This window comes from Parus major, chromosome 5 (assembly GCF_001522545.3).
Source record: "Parus major isolate Abel chromosome 5, Parus_major1.1, whole genome shotgun sequence".
In the NCBI taxonomy this organism is placed as follows: Eukaryota; Metazoa; Chordata; class Aves; order Passeriformes; family Paridae; genus Parus; species Parus major.
The window spans coordinates 44892217-44917227 of record NC_031774.1 but is presented as its reverse complement, the minus strand read 5'-3'; the positions used below and the strand labels follow the sequence as shown (position 1 = coordinate 44917227).

Below are 25011 nucleotides of genomic sequence, written 5' to 3'. Positions count from 1 at the left end.
TTTCACGAGGTGAATCAGGATGTGTCACCAGGGGTCCTGCTGCAGAAGGGGAGAGCTCCCATTCCCCTTCCTGGCTTCCCACATCCCTGGCTCAGCTTTGACACAGCTCTCTGGATGTTTGTCACACCCTTCATGTGAGCCAGCTTAATGAGTATAAATTACGTCAAATTGTGTGAGAAAAAGAGTTTTCTTTGAGGAAAATTACTGAAATGGGCTTATAGAAGAAGGCCCAGACACATGCAAGGCATCAGAGAGGAAAAAAAAATCTTCCTTTTAGCAGATCTCCTTTAGGGTTGTATTCCCTTGGCGACCATCTTGGTGGTGATGCTGCTACAAGAGATATGGGTACCTAGAGCTGCTCCTTCCTGGTGCACATTCAAAGTGAGTATGTTACCAGAGTTTCAGAAGGGAAAATTTGGAAATGCCAACATCTCCTTTAGCCCATGTTTTGTGGTTTCTGTGTCCGCTCTCTTCCCAAAGTTTTGTTTTGACCAGACTTGTTTTTATGGCAGTAAAAAGAACAACTCAGTGAAAAAGGTTGCGTTCTTAACACCTTTCAAGTCTGTGCTAAAATAACCGGGGAACAAATTTCTTCAAATAAACACTATCTGGAATGTTTATATAGATGGATATATGCAGTACCAAAATCTGGCCATGCAAACCCAGTGCAATGGGTTGTGTATTTTTTCCCAGACACTGGTCTCAGAAAGAGCTCAACACAATTTTTTTAGTTGAGCTTTGGGCAGGCAGTTAGTTGCAAGGTACTTGCAAAATCTTTGTAATGAGGAGTTTTACTAGTGGATAATGCTATTAATTCCCAACTATAACAACTGAAAGAGCTGACAAGCAGCATTTTAATTATTTAACATTTTCAGTCTTTTTCAATTCTAAAAAATGACCAAACATAAAATACTAATAGGTTGTGTAAAGTAGTATTTAAAAACTTTTAGATGCAGTCCACTGGAAGAAAAAATATGTGAGCATTCGAGTGGATCATGTTCCTTTTCATGGCAGTGCACTGACTTCAGTGGCTGGGAGGGAAACAGAATTGGATATTTGTGATACAAGAGAGCAAATTTATTAATATATGAATTGGGAGTTAGTACACAGTATTGTTCACGATCTACATATATATTAAGTGATTTAAAAAGGAATAACAATTTCTCCATACAAAAGATAACAAGGATTTTTTTTTTTTAATGAAGTATTCAATCATGAACTTTCATGGGATAACTCCTTATGTTTCTTTCTCTCCCCATTAGCACCTCTGAAATCGTTTACCTTCAACTGTAGTTTACTCTTGGACCACATGAAGAGGACTTCTAGTGACATTCCCCATTTTTTAATTACTTTAACCAGGAATCAGTGCAAAAGCTGTAACCTGTGTTTGGCAGGAAGAAGGTGGCTGTGCCTGACCCTGGGAGGAGTTGGCATGTCGGGAGGTCTGAAAGCACTACAAATGCTGTGGATGTTATCCACTCCTCAGTCACTTGTTGCCTGGGAGACAAATGTAATCGAGAGATTTTTTTATTTTTTTTTTTGACCCTTCCTTGCTGGTTTTTGATTGGAGTCACTATTGACTTTTAGCTTGGAGGAGGTAGTGAAGCAGCACGCCAAGTGTCGTAAGATGGAAATTAATCACTAACCAATGGGTCTGAGCTCCAATGATTTCCTTTCCCATGATTGCTCTGTATATAGTAAGACTAATGACACATCTGAACAGACAGTTAACGAAGCTCTTCACACCTCCACACAGTCAAGAAGGTTTCTTAACCAGATGTCACTTAAGTTTTCCTTTTTATTCATGCTTTGTTATGTGATTGTGGAAAAACAAAAATAGCTGTCTTAAAAGAGAACATTGCAAAGTTGGCGAGCTTTGCCTTAAATTACATTTGTTTTTGCTAGTAAATTATAAGTCAGCTCAGTTGCAAATGTCTCTGTTTGGGCACCAGCTGTTGCGGTCTGGGCGGTGGTCCGGGTGCCATGACCTTCCCAGAGAAACGTCCTTGGAAGGACATTCTTGGCACACAGGCCCTCCCTGCCCTGCTGAGAGTGATCTCAGCTCTGAGCCCTGGAAAGGGCTCTTGAGTGATTGCAGCTCTTTGGGCGACATCTGGGTGACACGGAAGGAGGGACTGGAGCCTCATGTGGTATTCTGCAAGGAGCCTTTATTCTCTGTCCAGGAACAAGGAGAACTCCAGCCACCACAAAGGGGTCAGGGATGACTCTGGATAGTCAGAGGGAAACAGGGAATGGAAAATATGGGAAAAGCGGCGGGCGGGATGGAACATCAGGACCAATCAACTGAGGCTTTGGGGTGGAGCAAAAGGGGAAGGGCCAATGGGGTACATAAATATTGCATGGGCCGCAAGGCATGCCTATGACACTGCTCTTGTCACCTTGAAGGAGAAACTTGTCTGGGAGTTTTCCCTCCAAGGGAGAGTTGTGGGTTCCTTGTTCACTGGCCCACTGGCCTCCACATCTCCCCTTTCTTTATTTATGAATAAAGAAATGCAGCAACAAAACCAATCTGCATTTCCAGTGTTTTTTCTTAACAAGGCATGTACTTCTCAATATTTTTTTTTGAGAGTTCCTGTTTTTCAGTGAGATTATTTTTGGCTTTTGCAAGAATCTGGGCAAGCCACACAAATTTATCTTAACAGTAATGAAAGGTTTTGAAGTCACTGTTCAGTAGTAAGGCCCTCGGCTTAAACTAACTGGTGGGTTTTTGGGAGTAATCTCTTCCAGGTAGATGAAAAGTCTGTCTTGGAAGTAAATGAGGAAACTGAAATTTTAAAACAATATGTTGTGTTCCAGTAAGTACAAATAAGGTATATGGTATTTAAGTGTAGCTTTTTTTATAAGCTTATCCCATGCTGTAAGAAGTAAGGAATCCAGTGAAGGTTTTCCCCTGAAAAAATGTTCCTAGTTTTGCTTATTGCTTGCTTAAAAGGAAATTTTATGTTCTTAGTCTGGGTCTTGGATACAGCATGGAAGTGGAATTTGGGATGTTTGGATTCTATTTTTGACTCCGTTCTTTGCCTAAAAATCACTTATTGGGCTTATCATGTGTCTGGCTCATTGTCCCATATTTAAGAGAGCTAAGTGTAACAACCGTGTTATTGTAGACTGGTTTGAGAAGTGTGGTGCACAGCTTTCACAGCTGACAGCAGCACTGGATCTCTCAGTCGCTGGCTGTAGAGCTGAAGAGTCTTGCTTGCCGTCTCTCTAGCCCCTTGTGCCTGGGGCTTTTTGGCCATATCAGGGCCTTCACTTCAAGAGCTGGAAGATGTCTCCCCTTAGACTCTCCTGTGGCCTCCTGGTAGGGCACCTTTGGGCAATAAAAGGATGGATGGGCTTGAACCCTGGAAGCCATCCTGAAGAATCTTGACCCCATGCTCCTGTTCCACCAAGCAGCATGCAGCCGTGCTTCTTTCTGACAGAAAACTGTCACAGCTCATGTGGGTTGTGTTACCTGCTCTCCTTTTCTTTCAAGCCAAGTCTCACATGGCACTGAAAACTTTCTAGGTGCACACGAAGCCACCCAGTGACATCAAAGAAGACTTTCCTCTTTCATTTATTTTTGGGTAGGAGAATTTAGTTCAGATTTGCTCTCTTTAAGCACTTTGCATGTTGCACTGTGTATCCTAAAGCTGTCCATGGGGCAGAGGAGCGCCTAGGAGGTGGTAGGGCATAGATACAAGTTTTCAAAAGGAAACAAATGTCTGGTTATGGTCTTCTAGATGGTTTAAGAAAATAATATCCCTCTTCTGATGTGATTCTGTGTGTGTGCGCGCACTTGTTCTTCAGCACATTAACTGAGAGCTTTGTTTCACTGATAGAAGTTTAAGCAGAGAAAAGGGATGGTTGAGAAGCAGCTAGAGCCAGTAATGCTGGCTCCCCCATCTCTTCCAGAAAACATCAACACTTAGCAAAAAATCTTAACATAATGCCTTGAAAGCCTGCCAGTGGAGTTCAGTCAACACTTAGGATTGGTGTTTGTTTTTATGTATGTTCAAGCAGAGCAATGCTGCTCCTGAACTATCATTCCATATGCTTTCATAGTGAAGCTGAGGCAAAGTTTTCGTATTTGTTTGAGAACTCGCACAAAACAATCCAAAATATCCTCAGCCTGACCTCACATGGGATTGAGACAAGAAATGAAATTGCACTGCCTGTAACTGCAGAATAAACACTGAATTTTAGTGTAATCTTTGCTTTACAGATTGACTGCTTGTGTTCCTTGTATCTAGAAAGAGTAATTACAGTAACTGCTGTTTTAGCTGATCACAATTTCACGACACTCTTAAATGTTATACTGTGATTATACTGTGGTCTCTTTTTTTGTTTTTGGTTAGTTGGTTTGTTTTGGGTTTTTTGGGTATTTTTTTCCCCTCTGGGGAGAAAAGATGATTAATTTCCTCTTGTAGTATAATGGCATTGATGTCATGTGGGTTGGAGGATTAAGTCCTTTTATTTTTAAAACAGTTGCTAGGGTGTTTAACCCCATCCTTTTTAGCCTTGTTTCTGTTTGTGTAACAGCAAAAGGAAAAGAAAACCACATCCAAAAACAAGATACTTTTCTTCTCTTTTTAACAGTTTACGGTAGCTTCTTATTTTTCCAATATGGAGTGATTGGAAAATTGCCAAATATTATTCAATTATATTAACTGGTAACAAAAGAGAGGGGAAAAAGAGCAATCAAACATTCATTCTTACTTTTTTGCTCTCAAAATTGTGATTTAAATCATATAGTCATATTATTAATGGAGCAATAATCTCTGGCAAGCAAAGATTCTTTGCTTCTGTCAGACAAAAAACCCAAACCTACTGCTTTTCCAGACAAAAACTGCTAAATAAATGAGGCTGTGCCATTAGATCAAATATTTGATTTTTTTTTCAATTCTTTTCTCTTTGCAGAGTATTGGAAAGGGGTCCTTGTGGTGTATAGACCCAGAATATAGACAAAATCTTATTCAGGCTTTGAAAAAGACACCCTATCACCCATATTCGCATGTGTTCAATACACCTCCCACATCTCCTCAGGCATATCAAAGGTAAGAACTAGATGCGTTTTACAACTCTAAATGTTTTCCTGCAGTGTTGTGTATGATTCTTTGGTAATACACAAAATGTAATCACTCGATGCAGTTTGGAATGTGCTGGTGCGGAAAGCCCGGGAGCGCCGGTGGTGGCCTGGCCTTGTTCGGCATGTCCAGAACAGCTTTTACCTGCTCATGCCCCTGCCAGCATCAGCGAGTTCCCCCAGCAGAGCCTGCAGGCTCCCTGCAATAGCCGCTTGGCAGAGGAACGCCTGAAATTAAAATGCAGATAAGCAAATGGAGAGCTTTGAAGTGCCCACTTATCCCATTTGGTGAAGGCACGATTCCTCACTCAGAGGAGATGGGCTCATTCTTCTCCTGGGAGAGCTGAGGCCCGATGTTGCCTGTGCAGCCATGAGATGTCCATTTGGTGAGCCGATGCCCAGGTGGCTTGCCAGCCCTTGGTGGTGGATAGGTGCCCGTGCTGGCCCTTAGGATTAACCTGGATTTTCTCCTTTGCTTCAGTGGAGCAGACATGGGGTGGGGTTTTTGTCTTCGTTTTGCGGTTTTTTGACCTGGCCTTCACTTAAAACCAGTGTTAGCAAAGAGACATAATCCATGTCTGCCATCCACAAAGTAGGAAAGCAGGCGCTGAGGCTTGGCGGCACTGCTTTCTCCTCGATGCTAATAAGGACCAGGAATGCGGCTCATGGCCCGTGCTGGCCCACCCTTCTCAGGATGGGGGACGTGTGATGAGCCAGCCGCAGCAAGGCCCGCAGCAGCACCGGCGCTGAGCTCTAACGCTGACGGCTCCGGTGGCAGCTGAGGTGGTTTTTATTATTTTTCCGCCGTGGCGTTGGGGCTGGCGGCCGGGGAGGGCAGCGTGATGGTCGCCGTGGCGACGGGGCGTCTCCCCGGCAACGCGCGGCCGGGCCGGCGCTGCCGCGTCACGGGGCCGCGGGGCTCGGCCGCGCCGTTGCCGCGGTAACGGCGATCCCGGCGCTGGCACTGGGGACCCTGGGCCCGCCGTTGTGTCGGGGGATCGCCCCAGTGGCCGGGGATTCCCCTGGCCCCCTGAATTTTCCTTTGGAAACCAGGGAGTGATGAGGCTGCAGGCTCCCGAGGCGGTGCAGCCCGGCTGTCCTGGTATTCCGTGGGGTGCCGGGGAGATGCTGACCCTAGTACCACCTGTGAAAGTAGCCCCCGCTACTGTGCTCTGCAGAAGGACAGGTAAATAATTGAGATAATGGATAAAAACTGCAATTTGCGCATTTGAACGAAACATGATTCTTGGCCCTTGGTTTATTGTTACTGCTGCCTTTTTAAGGGTATTTTAATTATGCTCATACAGATTTATTGCTATATTCTCATATTGAGTAGAAGTGTAGTGCACATCTGACGTAGAAATGGAGGGATTTTGATCCTTTCTAATCCTCACAAACAAAAAAATCCAGCATACACATGTATGCAGTTGAAAGCCCGAGGATCTGCCATTTTTTTATGGCTGAAGTGGGTGTTCACTCAATGGGCTGGGTGTGCCAGAACCTCTGAGGAATAAGGTGGCAGATGTTGCTGGCAGGAGCATGGACATGGACAGCTCTTCTAGGCTAAGCTGCAGGAATCAATGCAGCAGCACTGCTGTGGGCAGTCCTAGCAGGGATGAATCCTTAGAGATTCCCTGTGTGTGTGTGTGTGTCAGGGAGCGCTCAGTGGGGTAGCTACCCTGTGACCTGCACAGCCATGTACCCACTGCTCCCCTGTCCTCATCCTGCACAGCCGTGTGCCTGCTGCGGCTCTGTGCTTGCTGTGTGTGGCAAAGGAAGCCTGTAGAGTCACAAACCTTGGGCAGAGGCTGTGCTGCCCTCTTCCAATGGACTGTGTCCAGAACCTTATAGCCTGTTTTCAGGAGTGGGAGAAGAGAGGAGTACTGGCAGGTGCCATACAATATGGGATTTAAGAAATGGGTTTCAGTCACTACCTGCTTTCACCTGTAGCTGAGCAAGGGAGAAGGAGGGGTCTAGCAAAATACTGACAAGTGAGTCCCAAAACTGGAAGGGAAACTTTTTCTCCTTGGAACCCATGGGATATCTGAGCTGCTGCTACACTGCTTGTGATGCCAAGTGCTTTGGAGTCTTCCTTGTAATGACTGCATCGTAAAACAAAGAGCTTGTGTGGCTGAAGGAGCAAATGCCTTGCAAATACAGTGAAGGCCAGGTTTTATATGAAGAAATTGTGGTCTCACTGTTACTTAGTTGGCTATTTTTCAGCATTTCCACTGTTAAATAAAACTTAATATCCCCATAGTATTCTAAAATATTTAGTCATTCTGCTACTAATGACTGGTGAAACATCAACATGAAGCTGGTCTAGGCTATCAGTGATTTTTGAATTAATTCTGGATTGGCAGTTACATGGTAATTTTCTGAATATATTTCCAATATATTCTCAACGAGTTGAACATTCCCTGTGCATTTGGAAAAAAACAGTAATCCCATGTGTAAGTGATTGCTTTCTCATGTGTACAAGAACTTCAGTAAGGGTAGAAAATGTAAATCCACTCCACTATAGTCAGATCTCCAGAGCAATACATCGTCATAGTAACAAGTTCCAAGGGGAATTTTTTTTACGGTGAAAACAGTATACACCTAGAAAAAATCCTTGGGTGGCAGAAGTTTTTCTGTCCATTTTATGTAATGAAAGTCCACAAGTAAGAGAAGCTATGTCACTCGATAGTAATTAAATATATCTGGAACCAGATAATTTGCCAGTATTATTCCTGTCACTAGCAACAAGGTTTATAAGGGTCAGTTGGTGAAATTCCACAGGGGCAAATTGGCCTATTCCTTGTCTTTATCAGATATTTTAAAAGAATAAAGATGCACAGATGAATCACGTGTTCTGTTCAGTATCTGCATAAGTAGCTTAGGGTTGAATTGAGCACAGAGTGGAGGAATGCATTGCAAAAATATCCCAAGCAAGATGATCGCTGAATACACAAATTCTCCTTTTCCTGATCGGAATTAATCACATAAGATAATTCAGTTTCATGACTTCAGTAGAGCATCCTGCATAAATGTGGCAGGGGTGGACCTCTTATGAAGGAGTTTCATGATGTGAACCTACACATTTGGATGGCTGAATTAGTGTTATACCACTAGCATTTGAGATAAAAATGACTCAAGCCATGATATGTGGAGTACATTGGAATCCATGTATAGAAGACATTTTAGGGGAAGAGGCAGCCTTGCTATGTACATAAGAAGGAACTTCAGACTGCAGTTGTCTAAATTGCTGCTTCAATTCAGGGCAGAGGTTATCTGCAAGCTGTAAGAAGTAGAATATCACAGGGTGAATTATTTAATTGGCTTGGATGTGTGTTCTTAAAAAACAATACAACAAACAAAAAAAACAACACCTTGGGTTTTTATCTGGTTCTAATTGAAGCATATGTCATGAAGCATGTCATTTATGATGGATTTCAAGAGTGAACTGTTACACATCATTACAAAGGAAAAGCTCTCCTTGGTGTGGAAAAATAGGGATGTTAGACTAATGTGTTTCTTCTAACTTTACAATTATATTGGTAATAGCAACTTTGAAATATATTTATAGGCATATGCTTGGTTAAGTAACTACATGTCAGTGCTCTGATACTTCATCTGTGTGTTTTATTTCCAGTTTTCTGACTCTAACTGAAGTGTAGGTGGGATTTTATCTTCTAGTAGTGCTTGGAGAAGGTCTTGAAATGGATTTTTTTCTTGTGTATATTACATAGGGCTATTTCTCAATTGTATTTCTCTTTGTACTGCGGAAAACTGTCAGGAGATGTAATATAAAATAACAGAAATTATTATTTTCACAGTATAATAAAAATATTTGAAAATTTGGGTGATTACCCAGGAATATTGTCTTTATAGACTTGTGGATAATTACTTCATGGCTTTTCATTTTTTCAGTGTGTTTTCCTAATTGTAGTTTGTTAGAGCAGTGTCAGATGTTGACAGATCTGTTCTGTAGCTGATGAAATTTTTAACATGCCCAAGATAGAAACTAAAGAGATATTTCTTTCTTGAGCTGCCCCAGACTGCCTGTTTGTAAACGCTTTGATGTGTTCCCTGTTGGTTTGCTCCTTCCTGTTGGAACAGCTCCTTGGGTGAGCTTGGTTCTACTTCAGGAAGGATTGAGACCCCAGACAGACCTGAATTAGATTTGTGTTTGTTTGGCTTTGGACCTGGAGTCTGCCTGTGCACATCATAGCATTTGTGTCAGAAAAATACATCTTCTGGCATCCATCACTGCATGTCAGCCAGGCTGCCCTCTGTAGAGAGGGTTCAAGCCTTGCAGGGCTGGAGCCAACGGGAAACTGTGTAACAAAAGCTGACCTGCAGCACAGTTTTGGTGGTTGTAGGGCTTTCGGTGTATGTGGCATCTGCTGGTGGTTGTGGAGCAGATGCTGCAGAGCCTCCCACACCCCACTGTGCTGCCCCACTCCCAGGCGGCCTTGGTGATGGAGGAGAAACAGGCCCTGCAAGGAGTCAGCAGAAAACCACCTCTGCTGCTTGTGTGGAGTCACTTCCCAGAACAGTATTTCATTTCAGTGTGTGTGGCTTCATCATCTGGTTCTCCATTCCGCTTCCCCTGCTGAAGTGTAGGTTACAGAGGTAGGCCAGTGCATCACAGAGAGCCTGCAGGTCCATGAGTGACCACACGTTTTATGTAATGCTGCTTGCAGGGATTTGGAGTGGTTTCTTTTTTATTGAATTTAGTATCTCTTTATGGCATTTTCTTTGGCTACTGTTGGATTCCCAGAAAAAGCCACAAGCCCCTTAAACATTCATCACTTCTCCGTTGTCTTGTCTTTTGATACATCTTTCTGATAAAAATGTTCTTTATCCCAAGGTTGAGGTTAGAAAAAGGGACTTTGTGGTTACGAACCCATGTCTAACTTCTGAAATTTATTCGTAGAGACACAGAGAAAGATTTGTGAAACATGGTGGCTAAAGCTTTGTTCTTGAAGATCCAAATCACTGTGAGAAAAGTGATGGCCATCACTGTGAGCCCTGTGGTAAATGGCAGGAGAGGTGACCTGGGCATACTTACATTTGCATTTTTCTGTTTTAAGGCTGAAAGCACACAGGCTTACCAGTGAGTCCTGGCTTTCTGCTTTCATCTCACCAGTAGGAGCCCTCCCACCAGTGCAGCCCTGCAGTGGGAGCTCCCAGGCAGTGCCGGTTCAGGTTCAGAGCCTCGCTGCACCCACAGCCCAGGTCCCTGGGAACTGCAGCAGCAGCACCTCCAGCAGTCACGTCGGCACTGCCACGTGCTGCCGGATGCAGTTTGTGTACAGCCCCCTCAGGATGGGGAACTTGGAAGCTGTTCCAGGGATGTGAAATGGATACGTGTTCCCAAGAGGAACAACTCCTTCAAATATTTGCAGGTTTTGATTTTACTATCACAGCTTCCACCTTTTGCAGTTGTTTATTGAAGCTAAACCTGCATTGAAGTTGTAGGTTACAACATTAGCCAAATTATAAACACCCTTCCTACCTGTACATGTTACAAGTTGAGATGAGAAATGATCTGTGGTCATTTGGGGAAGCTGGTGGAACAACCTTTTACCATTCACTAAAAGACTTTGCAGGGTGTCTCACTGCAAGAAGGAATGCAGAAAAGACGTGATTTGGTTGTCCTTTGCAGTCTGGAAACATGGATTTAATTCTGTGTTACGTTTTTTGCTTTTGATGGGAAATTAAGCTGATCACAGGGTAGTCTAATACTAATTTCTGTGCACGTTACAACCACTTTATCAAGAATGATCTTACTATTTTATTTCCTATGCAGAATCAGAATTGAATTTTCTTCTCTTGATGTGGTGTTAAGGTGGAGTCTTTGAGGAATTTTTGTTTTGCTGTTTTTGTAGTTTTGTAGTTTGTGAGATCACAGAGAATACAAGTTCTTCTAAAGTGTTCTCTCTGTCACCATTAAATGCTTTAATTTGAAGAACATCTATGCTTTGGGATTATGCTGCTTTATTTCTGTTTTCTGGCAAGTTAAATAATACTGGCTTAGTTTTGTGTCAGATATGAATAGCAAAGAGAACTTTTGCTTGAGTGAATGCACTGGTAAGTGCTTAAATATTTGAGGATTTGCCAATCCAGGACTCATTTTCTAACATATTCTTACCATTTCTCTACTTCAGTGGTGCCACTGAGCATAGTTTCAGGAAACAAAACAGATCAACTCTTCTTACCTTTTAAAAGGTTTTTTTGGTTTTTTTTTCTTTCTTTCTAACATAATAGTTTCATGCAGGAACGGCTAGTAGAAGTACAAATAACCCTCTAATCACATCTTCATTCCTCTCAAAATCAGTGACATGCTTCTGAGCCTTCTCAGCTGAAATGTTTTCAGTTCTTTCTCATTCATACCCCCCAAATGAAGAAATGTCATGTTTTCCATTTGCCAAGTACATGAAGATTTGGTTGAGTCTCTGTTTTGTTTGCATGTGTGTAGACTTCTGCTAAAGCAGGATCCTTAGTCTGTCTTCTTTCTCTAGATGCCAGGCAAACACCAGCTCCTTACTTTATGTTGTTATTTTTCATAGTTCCATTTGTAGAACAGTCTTTCCAGTTACTTGGCTTCTTAGGCTCTTTTTCCCCTCCTCTTTGCCTTCTGTAGATAAATATAGCCTTATTCCAAAGATAACTTGGAATGGTACCATAGATATTTCCACTAAGTTCATGGGAAAAAGAAAGTGTTGGGATGTGATTTGAAATTTTTGTTAATTTGTTTGTAAAACCCTCTGTAGCCCTGGGTGTTTCCATGTGAAAATTTTTAGAGTGGCCTCATTGATAGAGCTGTGAGTTGCTGACTGCAGAAACTTGAAGCACGTGGGTGCTGTGCTTCTGAGGCTGTTTTTCTGCAGCTCCTCATCCCTCTTCCTTGCTGTCCCCGGAGTGTGTGCTGGTGCAGGTAGGGCAGGGTTGCACAGTGCATGAGCTGCAAAAAGCAGAGTGTGTGAGGGACACTTCACCTTTGGTCCCTGGGCAGTGTGAGTGGATCTGTCACCCTTCATCCCATTAACCTGACTTCTGAATTTGAAAGCAGACTTGTGAAGCTTGGGAAGCCACAAATAGTATTGTAGTGTGTCATATATTGCTGCTGTTGAATTAAGAAAAGTTTTTTCTGCATTTCCATAACTCAAGTTAAATTTTTTAGTTTAGTTTTAATCATGCTCTTGTTTTTTCTTTCAGATTTTCTTCACTCCTCTATTAGTTATTGGACCTTTCTTTCCTTTGATGTTTATAAAAAGAAAAATTGACTGGGAAAGTCACATTATTTGTAGTTCTGTTGTAAGACTGATGTCCATAGAACAGTTTTAAATGTTATGCTAATAGTGATAAACTATTAGTAAAAAATATTAAGGTAATTTGAATATTTCAAACAGTAGGTAAGGGGTGGCTTTACTTGTAATGGTTATGATTTTAAGGCATTCTACAAATTAAATCTTTATTGTTTATTTAATATTTGTTTAAATTCAAACTTAAGGGGCATTGACTATTTCCAAGAATTGCAGCTGTGTCTTAAACAAGAGTCAGTGTGGACCTTTCATCATTTCACCTAGCATTTTAAAATATTTTAGAGGATAGAAAACATGTTTTAAATGTGAGGCAGCTGTTGTAGTTTATGCAAAACTCACAATATTTGTGTAACCAATTTGTTCCATATGTAATCTTTCTTTGATAATATCAGTTTAATACACAGGTTCAAAGGCCTTGGCTAAGGGAAGAGGCCAGGCAGACTTGGGATAGTCCACTTGAGTCCAAGAGCTGTAGGAGCTGATTGCAGGTGACCCAGCTTCTCCCCAGGCCATAACAGAAGGTGACAGATGTACCGAAAATCCTGCTTGTCCATAGAGAAATGTCCCAGGAGCTGAGCATGGCCAGTGAGAACTATTTCCTCTTTTCTCTGCATGGTGTTAGTGGGAAGCAGAGCATAAGAGGGACACATTTTGTTGCTGCTCACAGAATGACTATGGAGAATGCTAACAAGGTGGCATCCAGGTGATTGAGGTGGCCCATCATGCCTTGTGTTAGCCAGCAGAGGTACAAAACTGACCCACATGGTGGACCATCAGCCTGGGCTCTGGGCCAGCTGGGAAGACCTTTAACTTCAGTGGGAGGTAGACTTATATTACCTCACAGACCAGCTGGGCCTCGTCCTGAACAAAATCCTCTGATTCCTTCATCTCCCATTTATAAGGGCCACCCATGTACCAAGCCAGGCTTGCTCTGGTAGTGTTTCCTGTTACCATACACATAGTTAAAAGAAAGTGCAGTTTCATTTCATACCTGTGTTGGGTGTATCCATAATCCCTGTCTGGGTATTAGACCCAGTGTTTCTTAAAGTACCAATCAGTCTTTCTGTGAATGTTTTTTTTTGAAGTACAGCTGTCCTATTTCTTCAGTATCTATGTGTTTTTAAGTAAAAAGCTTGAAACAAGTTTTAGTGGGTTAGTCCTTTTGAATCTTTATTGACAAATTCACTTTTTCTGTGTGTTTCTGTGGGAGGTGTGTTGTATCTGTATGTGTATATACAGAGTGCTGTATGGTGGCAGTGCAGTATCTTTGTGTCATTTGGTATCCTTTCTGGAGAAGGCAGGTTTATTAATTTCTTTAAAGAAAATACATTTTGGCAGAATTTCTTTTGTTAGTATTTGAATGCTTGAATCATGATTTTTGTCATCACCAGTTACGGCTTAACTTCTGATGTCAGAAAGTCTCAGCTCAAGGCTAGAGTTGTGTCGTGCAGGTTGTGATTACTGACCATGTTTTTTCTGGCTTTTATAATTCTATCACCATGACACCTGGAGTCCTGTTGTATCCAGTTTTCAGTGTGTGTGAATCTGTTCTCTGTATGATCCTGAGTAAAAGTTCCTATTTAGATGGAACTAGCTTTTGTAGGAATAAAGCTTGCAGGTTTTGCTAGAGTAGTTTCCTTTCACAGGAACCTTCAGGGTTCAGATGAAATAAAACCAGAAAGGACTTAAATGGTATTAAAACGCCTTTTTCTGAACTTTTAGAACAAAAAGCATAGACACTTTCTTAACACAAAACCTACTTTACATTTGGGTTTTGAATTTTGACTTGGAAAAATCAAGCTGCTTGTTTAATCAGAATAAAGAACTTAGATAAAAACTGGTTTCTGGAGGTGTTGGAGAATTTCTATTCTCCTCAAATATCTCTGTGGCTGGGAACACAGATTGTTTTCCTCACCAACTGTTTGTCCTGGAGTAAAAAAACGGAGGGTGAGAGGTATGTCTCTTTGCCTGTCCACTGTGTCCAGTGCTACAGTGGCTCAATAAAATGGTTGTTCCCCTTTCCTCTTGCTAAAGAGAAGTACTCAGCACTTGCACTTCTTGGTCTTTTTCAGTAAAGCTCTGATGAAACTCTGGAGGTTATATTTGATTATCTGTAGTGTATTTTTTCACAGATATTTTGACTTTATTTTGGAAGTCCCATAGTTCTGTCAGGCAGTTTTGTTACAGAAAAAAGGTGATAATTCAGTGGCCATGTTTTAGGTAGATTTCAAGAAACTTTTGTTGGCTTTCTTTCCATTCCAAGTGTCCCTGAGACCTGTCTGTATGCATGTGGTAGTCACTTGGGGTTTTTTTCTGAATCGTGAACCTGTTTGTAAAATGCAGCATGTTCTTCTTCTGTGTTTGAGGTGGATTTTGTTTGGGTTGTTTGTTTGTTTGTTTGTTTGTTTGCTACTGGTTTAAAAAAGGGCATGGGAGGCTTAGGGGCAGGCTGTAAATTACTTAGTGGAACCTTAGTGGTTACAGCAGGAGAATATTGAGGCTAATGATTAAGTGGCAATCCCATAAAAGGTGGAATTTTGTTTAATTACTATATCCACAGCTAATACAAATGCATCTGAAAGAAGATCCCAGTCCTTGTGGGATTTTTCGGTTTAAATCAATCTCTCCAGTAGTTCAAGTCCACATGGGCTGTAGAAGCAAGCGCAAAATTTACTGTGCTGTGTTATGTTGCTCTTCCACTTTCTGTGAAAAATTCATCTTTGGCATTAGGTCATAGAAACCCTGGACTAAACGGGCTATGGATTTCATCCAATTTGGTGGTTTTCGTGTTGTTCTACTTTTGATAAGATTCCCCATTTTGTGTCTGAGGGTTTTTTCCCTATGACTGCATATGGTTTTAGTAATAAACGTGCAAATCTCCAGAGGTTTCAGTGCACAGATATGTGTATATACTGCAGTGTACTTTTTATTTCAAAAGACAGCCTGGCTGCCAGGGAAGCTGTTCTCTCTTGCACTTAGAAACAAAATGTACTGTTTTAGGGCAGGTGACCTATTTTCATTACAAAAGAGCAAATACTTAGAGAACAGTAATAGGAGAATTGCTTGAGACAACTAGTCTGAAGTGGATTTGTGCTGGTTTTCGACTAGCAAACATGTTAGGGAAGTTCATTTTGTTGGTGAATAACTTGGGGCTATCAGAAGAGGAGCATGAGTTGAGCTGCAGCCCAGCTCTCTCTGTGGGATGAAGTTGTTTGGATTGTCACATACACCTGTGTATCTGTTTACAAAGGAGCATGGTTTCCACATCCATGCGTCAAGATCCTTTATTCCTTTGTGAAAGACAAATGACCAAAGAGGTTGGCCAGCTGAGATATGAGTGTGCATCAGAGCTTTATAAAAGATCTTTCTTTTCATCCTGACTCATTTCTGCTTTGTTGGCAGTCCCCTCCTGTTAATTGCCAGTACTCACTGAGTTTATGTGAATGGTGCAGTTATGTACGGTAATTTTTTATTGCTCTGCTCTTAAAGCAGCATCCAAGATAGCACAGCCAGTGGATCTTGCTAATACAATTGTAAATGTATTTCTTTCTTGGCTTGCTGCAGCATGTGTGCACTTGTTCAATTTTCCTTTCATTAGCTTGTATGACATATTTTTGGTATTAGAATCAGGACTACACAGACTTTATTTGTAGAAGTAGAATAATTATAATTTATTATTTTGCCCACTTTTAAAGGTGTAGTAGTCAGTGTCCAATTTTTTGCAGCTGGTGGGGTTTTGCATTTGTTTCTTGTGGCCCCTTACACCTGACTGCTGTTGTCAGGTATAACACAGTTGTTCTCTCTGCTGCTGTTTTTAACCTCTCTGATGGGTTCTCTGTGTTGTCTGCCTGGGTGATATAAATATTGCAGAGCTCTACGCCTCTCACTGTTTTTTTTTTTCCTGTAACTATTTTTATCACAATTCCATTATATATCCTTCTAAAAGAAATTCTGTTCAAATAGTGGTTACAGGCTTGGTGGAGAACTTCCTAAAATTAGTTTGAACAGCTAAGATGCTCAGAACAGATTCTTTTTGACACTTCCACTTCAGTGTTCAGAAGTGGGTATAATTCCGTGGTTTAGTCTAGTGTGATGGTGGTGATGGATGTTTGTTTTTTACGATAGAATATATGGAATTTGGAAAAATGAATGGCATAGTAATGCAGATACTGAAAGTTGGGTTATTAAAAATGTAACAGCACTTTCAGATGTCCATGTAGCATTGGGAATTCATAACTGATGGCAGTGCAGGATGCAGGTTCCACTAAAAGTATATGAAAGAAAAATGGAAATTTAGCAAATTTGACATCATATGGGTTTCATTAATTTTTATGTTTAATCTGGATAAGCAGAGGGAGAAAAAAATACAAACAAAAATTAATTGGGTTACTTTTAATTATGTAACTTTCCTGAAAAAGTGCTTTTTTTTCAGGCAGCTGACTGATCAATGGCAAAATTCTTAACAGCTCCCCAAGTATTTAAGATCTCTATTAAATGGAGTTCCTGTTCTATATAAAAAAATTGTTCTCGCTTTAGCTGTTTTGCATATGAAAGATGAAGAAGACCATTTTTCTCATGAGATTAAAAAAATAAATAAAACAATTAATTAGAATGAAAAAAAAATCTAAACTTAAGGGAATTAATAACAAACAAAGCTTCTAGAGTAGCCAGCTTTTTATTTTGAAACTTACAAGTATGATATAATGTAAAAGGCTTTATACAAACAACATTTATTCCATGATAGTTTAAGAGCCACAGTCAGCTATATTGCTGAAGTGATGTAGATCTTTTGATTATTAAGTACATTTTGCAGCTTTCGTCTGCCTTCATATGTAGAAGTACACTCGGTCAGATTTGGGGGGAAAAAGAAACTGGAAATTTCCCCTGGAAGTGTTAGAGCTGGTCTTTTTCTGTCACCCTGGGGATATCACTGTCACAACTCTGCTTTGAAAATGGGGTAATTTGTATTGATGAGCTCTATATTTTGTAATTGCATGGAACAAGAGCTGTAGGAGTTTGGTTTGAGTTGAGCTTTGAAGACCCTTGGAGTAGTTTCACCTGCTTGTTCAGTAGGGGGGTTGCTTTTGGGCTTTGATATAGAGGTTGGTTGAGGAATTTTTGGTGTGTTTTCTTTGTTTTTTCTTTGCAAAGTCATTTTAAGATGCTCTTGCTGCCCTTGTAGAATAGCAAACTGTTGTTTTAGTTGTGCTGGTGACAACACTTGAGTAGTTGTGCTGTAAGTGTGATCCTGATGATTTGTTGTGGGTTTTTTTAAGGTTGACAAGGGGCTTGTCAAGGGCTTTCTTAAAGCATTCCTACCAGTGGAAATCCATCATTGAGCCATAATCTTACTGAGATGCTATAGTGCCATGCTAGTAAATTTATGGTACGCTTGGCTCCCAAAGCAGGTTCTCTCCAGAAGAGCATGGAGGCATCATCGTGGTTAGTATTGACTGTTACGATCTGGTGGGTGCGTGCCACAAATCTGCCTTAAAGGTTTTGTGGCAAACCTGTTGTTTCAAGTCACTTAAATGCTATAGAAAAGTCTTCCAAGTGCCAGGTAAAGCAGGGGGAAAAAACTTGATGATTCTTTGATGTTCACAAGCTTGGTGACAAAGGGTCATTTGCAAGGCACAGCTTGGTGTTCTGCTGGGTCTTTCAGCCTGGTGCTCCAATGCAGTAGTAGCAGTGCAGCAGCCTGGGCTGGCACAGGCATTTGGACTGCACTGAAGCAGACAAACACTACCCAGGGACTCTGACCTGAGGAGAGGGGACTGGCAACTGGAACTGATCTTCTCTTGCTGTCTTCCGATCACCAGGTTTCAAACTGCAGTGTAGAGAAGGGAGGTTGATTTGATGTCATAAACAAGTTAATAGTATCTGTAGACACAATTGCTTGGTTTTCATGGGGATGTCTCTCTGCTGCTGTTGTATTGCTGCTGTGAACAGATTTTGACACTAGGATAGAAAATGTCCCATTTTAATAGCATACGAGAAGGAGACAAGTACACAGACCCTGGCTTATCTTTCCTTGGTTGTTGACCAGGTGTAAATAATGAACTTACTAGATTGAATTAGTCCCTTAAAGGAAATTGTCTGAAATCCATCTGGTAGAGTGCTGAAAAGCAGACTCAATAAAATTCTAGCAAATTGACTGTAGGAGTTTTCTGCTGGCAGAAAGCTGAATTGAATGACCTGAGGAGAGCCCTTACTCTGAAATTTGTGATACAAAGGTAAACGGAAATAAGTATTGTATCCTGAGCACATTTACAAACTGCATTTTCAAGAAATGTTAAATTTAAATGTCTTTATTCCAGCTGATCTATAATATGGATTCCTCAGCAAGGTGTTGCATTGTGGATGGCTTTAGTGTGGTGGGAGAATCTAGCATTTCGAGGGTGGTAGAATGTGCAGAATTTACTCATTACTCTTAACTTATTACCCATGTTAACTCAGCCACTGAGACACCACTTGACCTCAAGCTTTGATGCAGATGAAGAAAAATAGTCAGTAGTTTTATCTCTGTGTTCATACTTGCTATCAGTTTCTGTGACAGGAGGTAAGTAAGTGATGTGTTCTCATTGTGTAACAATTACATACCCACACCATTCCAGAAGGTTCTTGCAGTGACAGACTGCTTTTGTGAGATGCTGGCATTCTTTTCTACACACGTATCTTTGGTGTTGTCTCTTTGCAGTAATGGTAGATTCCCTAAATCTAGTGACACCTGAGTGTCTTGTGTGTTGACTTCTGCAGAAGTCTCAACATATGACAGCTTGTCTCTCACTGATGCTCCACAAGAAGTGTTGATCTTTCAGGAGAGTGAAACAAGTTGTATTATTTTCTTTTTTTGATGCTAATCCGTTCTTCATAAGGTATCTCCTCATAGATGTCTGAAGATGGTAGTGAATAGGAATGTGGATTTAGTCCTAGTTGTGGTTAAACTCCAGAGCACTGCTGGGGGAACAATGGAAGCAGTGTGTATCTTAGATGGGGTTTCTTGTGTTGTCCTTCAGCTTCAGGACAGTAAAAGGCACTATACAATATCAAAGTGTCAAAGCTTCATGTGTACACTTTAGGATGTAAAAACCAAAGAAAACTTCTGAAGCTTTGAAAACTTCTGAAGCTTTTGGCTTACTTTGCCTGAATCAAAACTCAAGGTTAGCCTTAGGTTCGCTGCAATGAACATCCATTGGAAACAGCTTTTTTTATGGTTTCGTTTTAATGCACTTCCTAGATTGAAGTTTCCAAATACAGAAAAACTAATTTTGCTTCCAAGTCTGAGAAAATGTCAGAAAATGGAAAATGGTCAGCACTGCTATTCCCTTGGTAAGAGAAGTAATTGTTCCTTTTTGGCACCTGCAAATACAGTCATGAGTTGAAAAGTAGCAGGCTTTCTTAAATCTCCCCTTTGCTTGTTATTCTTCAGGGAATTGTATTCTGGAATATTTCTTGAACACAGGCTGTCCTTTCACCACACCAACTTAGTCTCATCATGTTGATGCGTTCCTTGGCAGCTGCAGTAGGTGATGTGTGCAGGGTGCTCCTCGTTTCCCTCCTTGCTGCCATGGGGAGCTCCGGAGAGGCCGGCACTGCCTGTGCCATCCTGCGTGTCCGGCTGGGAGGCTTGGCCTGGGCTTGGCACCCTGCACACTGCCCTCCAGCCTGCACATCACCCACAAACCTGGGGAGCCGCGTGAGCAACAGTGAAGCAATTCTTTGGCTCTGTGAAATAGTGCTGCTCGTGCAGTGCAATTTAAAGACAAAATGCTTCCTGCTAATTATTAACAGCTACTCTGTAGGAACAGACTCATTACAGGGGCACTGCACCCTGGCCTGCTGTCCTTTTCGGCACCTGAACAATGAGGTAGGGAGGGGACAAAATGGCGAGAGAAACTGGAGTGCTGGCACCAATTAGTCCCAAGATTAGCCCTGAAAGAGGATTGCAATTTCAAGGCCAAAAAGAGAAGGGAGTGGGTAAAAGGATTTGAAATGAGATTATAGAACCTAAAAGCGCCTTTCTTTTGTTAGGGAAATAATTCAGCAGTTTTGCTCGAGCTAGTGAGACAATCCAGTTTAGTGGCTGAAGCAAGAGATGTGTGTCCTGTTGATTTTTAAGGTTCTTTAGCAAAGTTGATCCCCGGTTGTGTTTGTTACTGCTTCCTGTGAAATCCAAGTGTTTTCAACAAACAAACAAAAACATGGAGGAAAACTATTACCTCATCAAAAGGCCTGTTGTTTTTCAGGAAGCTTATTTATATTCTTTAAAAGGGAAGCCAAGAAAGGAGGCAGATTGAACTCCCTCTTTTCCTTTAGGGAAACTTTTTTCCCCGGTGGTTACTATGAAACTGGCACTGGAGTCACCCTTTCACAACCCGTCCTGCAGATGAATTTCAGTGCCGGTTTTTGTTTTTGGCCTGCTCAAAGATGCAGATCAGGCAGTTCCTACTTCAATTAAAAGCACCGTCTCCGGTCAGTGCCATAGTGGTGAACATCGTTCTCTTCCTTGGAGAGGGAAGCAGGCACTAAGCCTTGCTGCCCTGTTGAAAAGACCACAATATGCACTCATGTAACACCATAATGGTCTGGGACTGAAGACTGGAACTTGCTTGGAGACAGGAGAAAGAGAGGTCTTCCCTCTTCCTCTCCCTCAGAAGGAGAATTACAAAAGGGGGAATTACAGACGTGAACTGAATAGGAAATGTTTTGATGCAGTCTATTCATGCCTGTGTCATTCAAGACTACATGAAATAGTGACACTTCTGCTGTTCCCAAGAAGCTGTTTCTCTTGGGGTGGCTTAGAGTCAGTAGTTGTGTAGGGATCACACAGCTGTTATGTATTACCAGCTTTTTTCTTTCTTTCTTTCTTTTTTCAGTGGAACGTCTTAGTGCAAAACACCTATACAGTCAGGCTTGAAACCTTTGCTTTCAGTTTACTGTGCCTACAAGTTTAGGGAAGTTTCTTATCATGAAGGTAAAGAATCACGTAATGAGTTCTGTCATGCTCTTGATTTCCCTTCTGCATTTCACATAAGCCTTTGTGAAAATTACTTTCATAGGCAAGTTATAGAATCATTAAGGTTTGAAAATACCTGTAAGTTTAGTGCTTAAAGCTGTTTTCCAATGTGGCACAGAAAGGTTAGCAAGCATCATCTTGCCATTCAGGTTACTGTAGCTTGAATAACGGACATGATTGATTTGTATGGGGAACACAGAGAATAACCTTTCCTTCAAAAGGGGGACCCCTTATCTCTAGACAAAGCCATTAAAATAGTGCATTCTGCATACCTTGCTTTGAGTTGAGTTGTCATCTTTGGACTTGTTTATAACCAAGTATCTTAGCTCCCATCCAGAGCCGTTCTTAAATGCTAAATTTTTGTCTATTTTTTTTTTTATTCCATTACACTTCTCTTGCATAATCTAGTGAATCTCGCTGCTTTTCAGCCTTCACAACCTAGTCTAGAGTCCCTCCAAGAAAAAAAGGAGAGACTGAGAGACAAACCCATCAGCTCAGTTTCCACACAAGTTGATGAAGAAACACAGGCCCTTGTCCTGTCCATAGGAATTGTGTAAATAGCTTTAATAAGACTTTAGTTGTGAAGTTATCCCATGCTGAGATGCTAAGGGCTGTACAAATGAGCCGTAAAATTTCTGAAATAAAGACAGTAATAAAACCCAAAACCAGATTCAGCAGAGGAGCTAATGTGGAGGAGGAGACAGTTTATAAACAGGGATTGGTAATGACAACAGAGTGGTAGGTCCTCTTAGGAATAGGACAGAAAAATGGTTTCAAAAGGGTTAAGAATAGAATGAGATGACAGCATTTTTGCTGAAGGTATCCAAGGCTGCTTTGCTTCGAGTTATGTTTCTCTGTGATCTGAAATTTAGGTGCAGGGATTTCTAAAAAGGAGTTATTGCTTGAGCATGTTCCAGTTGAACTGAGAACTGCAGGTGTATTGGCCACATCTAGTAGAGGCAGCTATCTGGATGGTTCAGTCCTGCAAATGGCTGAGCTTGCTGCTTTCATGCATATTTACTATTAGCCCTTTGTGTGTTGGCTGGAAAATTCAGTGATGTTCTGTACATGACATTATAAAAAACACTTTAGCTATCAATGAAACCACCAACATGAGAATTAACTAGATTTGGCTTGGCAAAGTAACTTGTTCCATTTTTTCCTTCCCTGATTTGTCAGAATTTACAATTGACACACGAAGAAAATATTTCTGTTTAATTGGTTGTAGTAAGTGGATAATTTATAAATTATTGCCTCATGAATGTTTAAAAGATAGAGTCCCATTCATTTTATGACTGATTAGTATCATCTCACTAGAATGAAGAAGCTTGCATCATTGTTTGAAAAGCATAGTTTGATACTTTCTGTGATTTGCAGCTTTTGAGGGCTCAAATGCTGTCTGGGGATGTTAGGATGCCACTGCCTCTTTCTAAACAACAGTGTACCATAAGTAGTTGTTTCCTGTAATCTAGCTCACTGATATTCTATACTTGAGGTGATCCAAGGAAGAGCTTTACTCTAGGGATTAATTACACAGAGAGAGAGTGCATATACATTCTTGAAATATTTTTGCTAGTTAATAAGGGTATTTTGCAACTGCATGGCAGATACTAATTCAACTGAAAGAAGAATTACGCAGTATCTGATAGGTAACCATGCCCATCCTTAGCAGCTCCTTTTGGTGCCTCCAAAGGTTGTGCTCTTCATTAGTGAAATACATTTAGTTTTGGGGTTGCCCACCAGCTGATGGTCCTCCCAGAACCTCTTGATTTGTTGAGGAGACAACTTGTGGTCTCCTCCACTGGCTGCTAAACCAGAGCTGTTCAGGGAGGGGCACTGAGGATTGCTGAATTGCCATATTTAGGTTTATTCTGTAACTTTCTTGGGCTTTCTCAAGAAAGAGTAGATGGCCTAGACTCTTCCCTCTATGGTTTTGTGTTTTGACGCAAGGCTGCTAACAAACTGCTGTATAGATACACTATGCAGAAGAAAGAAACTCTGGTTTTTGTGACTTTTTTTCATGTTCATAATGATTTTTTTCAACCACCATGGAGTTGCAGTGGATAAAGCAGAGATGTAGAAACAAGTATCTCATTGCAAAAGCAATTGTAAAGCTTCACCTTCTTCATATGTTCTTTATTCCTACAACTCTGCTTTCTACTGCAAATCCCCAAGTGAAGAGCAGTGTTAAAGCCTTGTCTCACTGAGTCCATCCAACTTTTGTACAAACAGCTGAGGAGAAGCAGAAGAGGGAAACAGATCACATCATGGATTCCCCTGGGGAAGCTGAGATTTGTTGAAATGACAATGTTTTATGACAATTTTGGGAAAAGTAGTCTCCTTCTTAGCGATACAGCTTCATCAGTCATATGAGAAATAACTGGCCTAGGGGTAGAAGAGAGACTTCTCACTATAAATTCTGTGGAGGTCAGCTTTTCTTTTCCTCACTGAGGTCCTTCATTCACATAGATAATATTGTAACTTGAGAGAATTATTAGAGTATTATTAAGTACAATGTTCATATTCTCAACAGGCTGAATAGCTGTTCATAGAGATAAGGATTAGGGATAAAGATGCACACTGAATTTTATTTCCCATTACTGGTGGGAGGTTTATTTTTTCTGTTAAATGAAAGTGGCTAAAGTGAATCAAAACTAAGTCCTCTGAGTATTTGTCTACAGTTAGGTGTGCAGAATGTATGAAATTCTTTATTTCATAGCTCTGCTTTGAAAATTTTAAGTAGAAGATACTGGAAGTTGGGTGCTGTGGTTATTGCTACTGTAAAATTAGGTAGGAGCACTCTTGTTCCAGAGAAGTCCAAATCACACACACTTCCCTGCCACAGTTCAGTGGGGTCCTTCATTTTGGCAGAGGCTGTAGGGAAGGAAGGGACTTTGGCAGTGTAAATATCTGTGAGGTCTCATCTGCTCTGCCCCTCGAATTTGAGACCTTGTTAAGTTGAATAGTTCTCAAGAGTAAGTGGAAAATTTTCATCTTCTCCTTACTGGACTGAGCTGATAGGATAAAATTTGGTCAAACTTGTTCCACTTGCTTTAAATTTGTTGCAAAGTAAAGGGCATATTAGAATTCAGCTGTTAATTTCCTCTGCAGCCAGCCTGAAACATTTGGGATACCTTTAGGAGAAAAGCTGAGCTATTGTAGGTGCAGCTAATGTCGGTCAGTGATGAGGAGCCCTGACAACAGCCGTGTGGGTTGTGGGCTGTCAGCAGGGGCCCAGAGCTGAGAGGAGTGTCTGGGGGCTGATCCTGCTTGGCCACTGTTTGCTGGGTGGTTTTGGAGGTACCTTGTTACCTCTGTGTGTCTGTTTTCATTTCTCAGAATGGAAATTATTTCTCTATAGCACTGTGGGTGGGAGAATTGATAGAGGTAGTGTCTCTACAATGCTTCTGAGTGCAAAAAATACTATATTCTCTTTTGTTGAGTCTGTAGACCCGGACACTGAGGTTAAACAGCCTGTTGTTGGATGCTGTAGGGTTTTTTGTGTGTGTATTTTTGTGTGTATGTCTCTCCCCATCCCTAAAATACAGCTCTCAGTTCTTTAAAAGGAATAATCTTGGGAATATGAATGAGTGAAA

The 25011-nt window shown here is 41.2% G+C and overlaps 1 protein-coding gene across 7 annotated transcripts in view; it reads left to right on the top strand.

Moving 5' to 3' along the window:
* Positions 1–25011, top strand: part of FOXN3 (forkhead box N3) — a 172570-nt gene that overhangs the window by 61536 nt on the left and 86023 nt on the right. For all 7 annotated transcript variants that reach the window (XM_015630891.1, XM_015630890.1, XM_015630889.1 and 4 more), the window contains exon 3: positions 4921–5057. In XM_015630891.1, coding sequence (XP_015486377.1) covers positions 4921–5057 — 137 coding nt within the window. The remainder of the gene's footprint in view (positions 1–4920; positions 5058–25011) is intronic.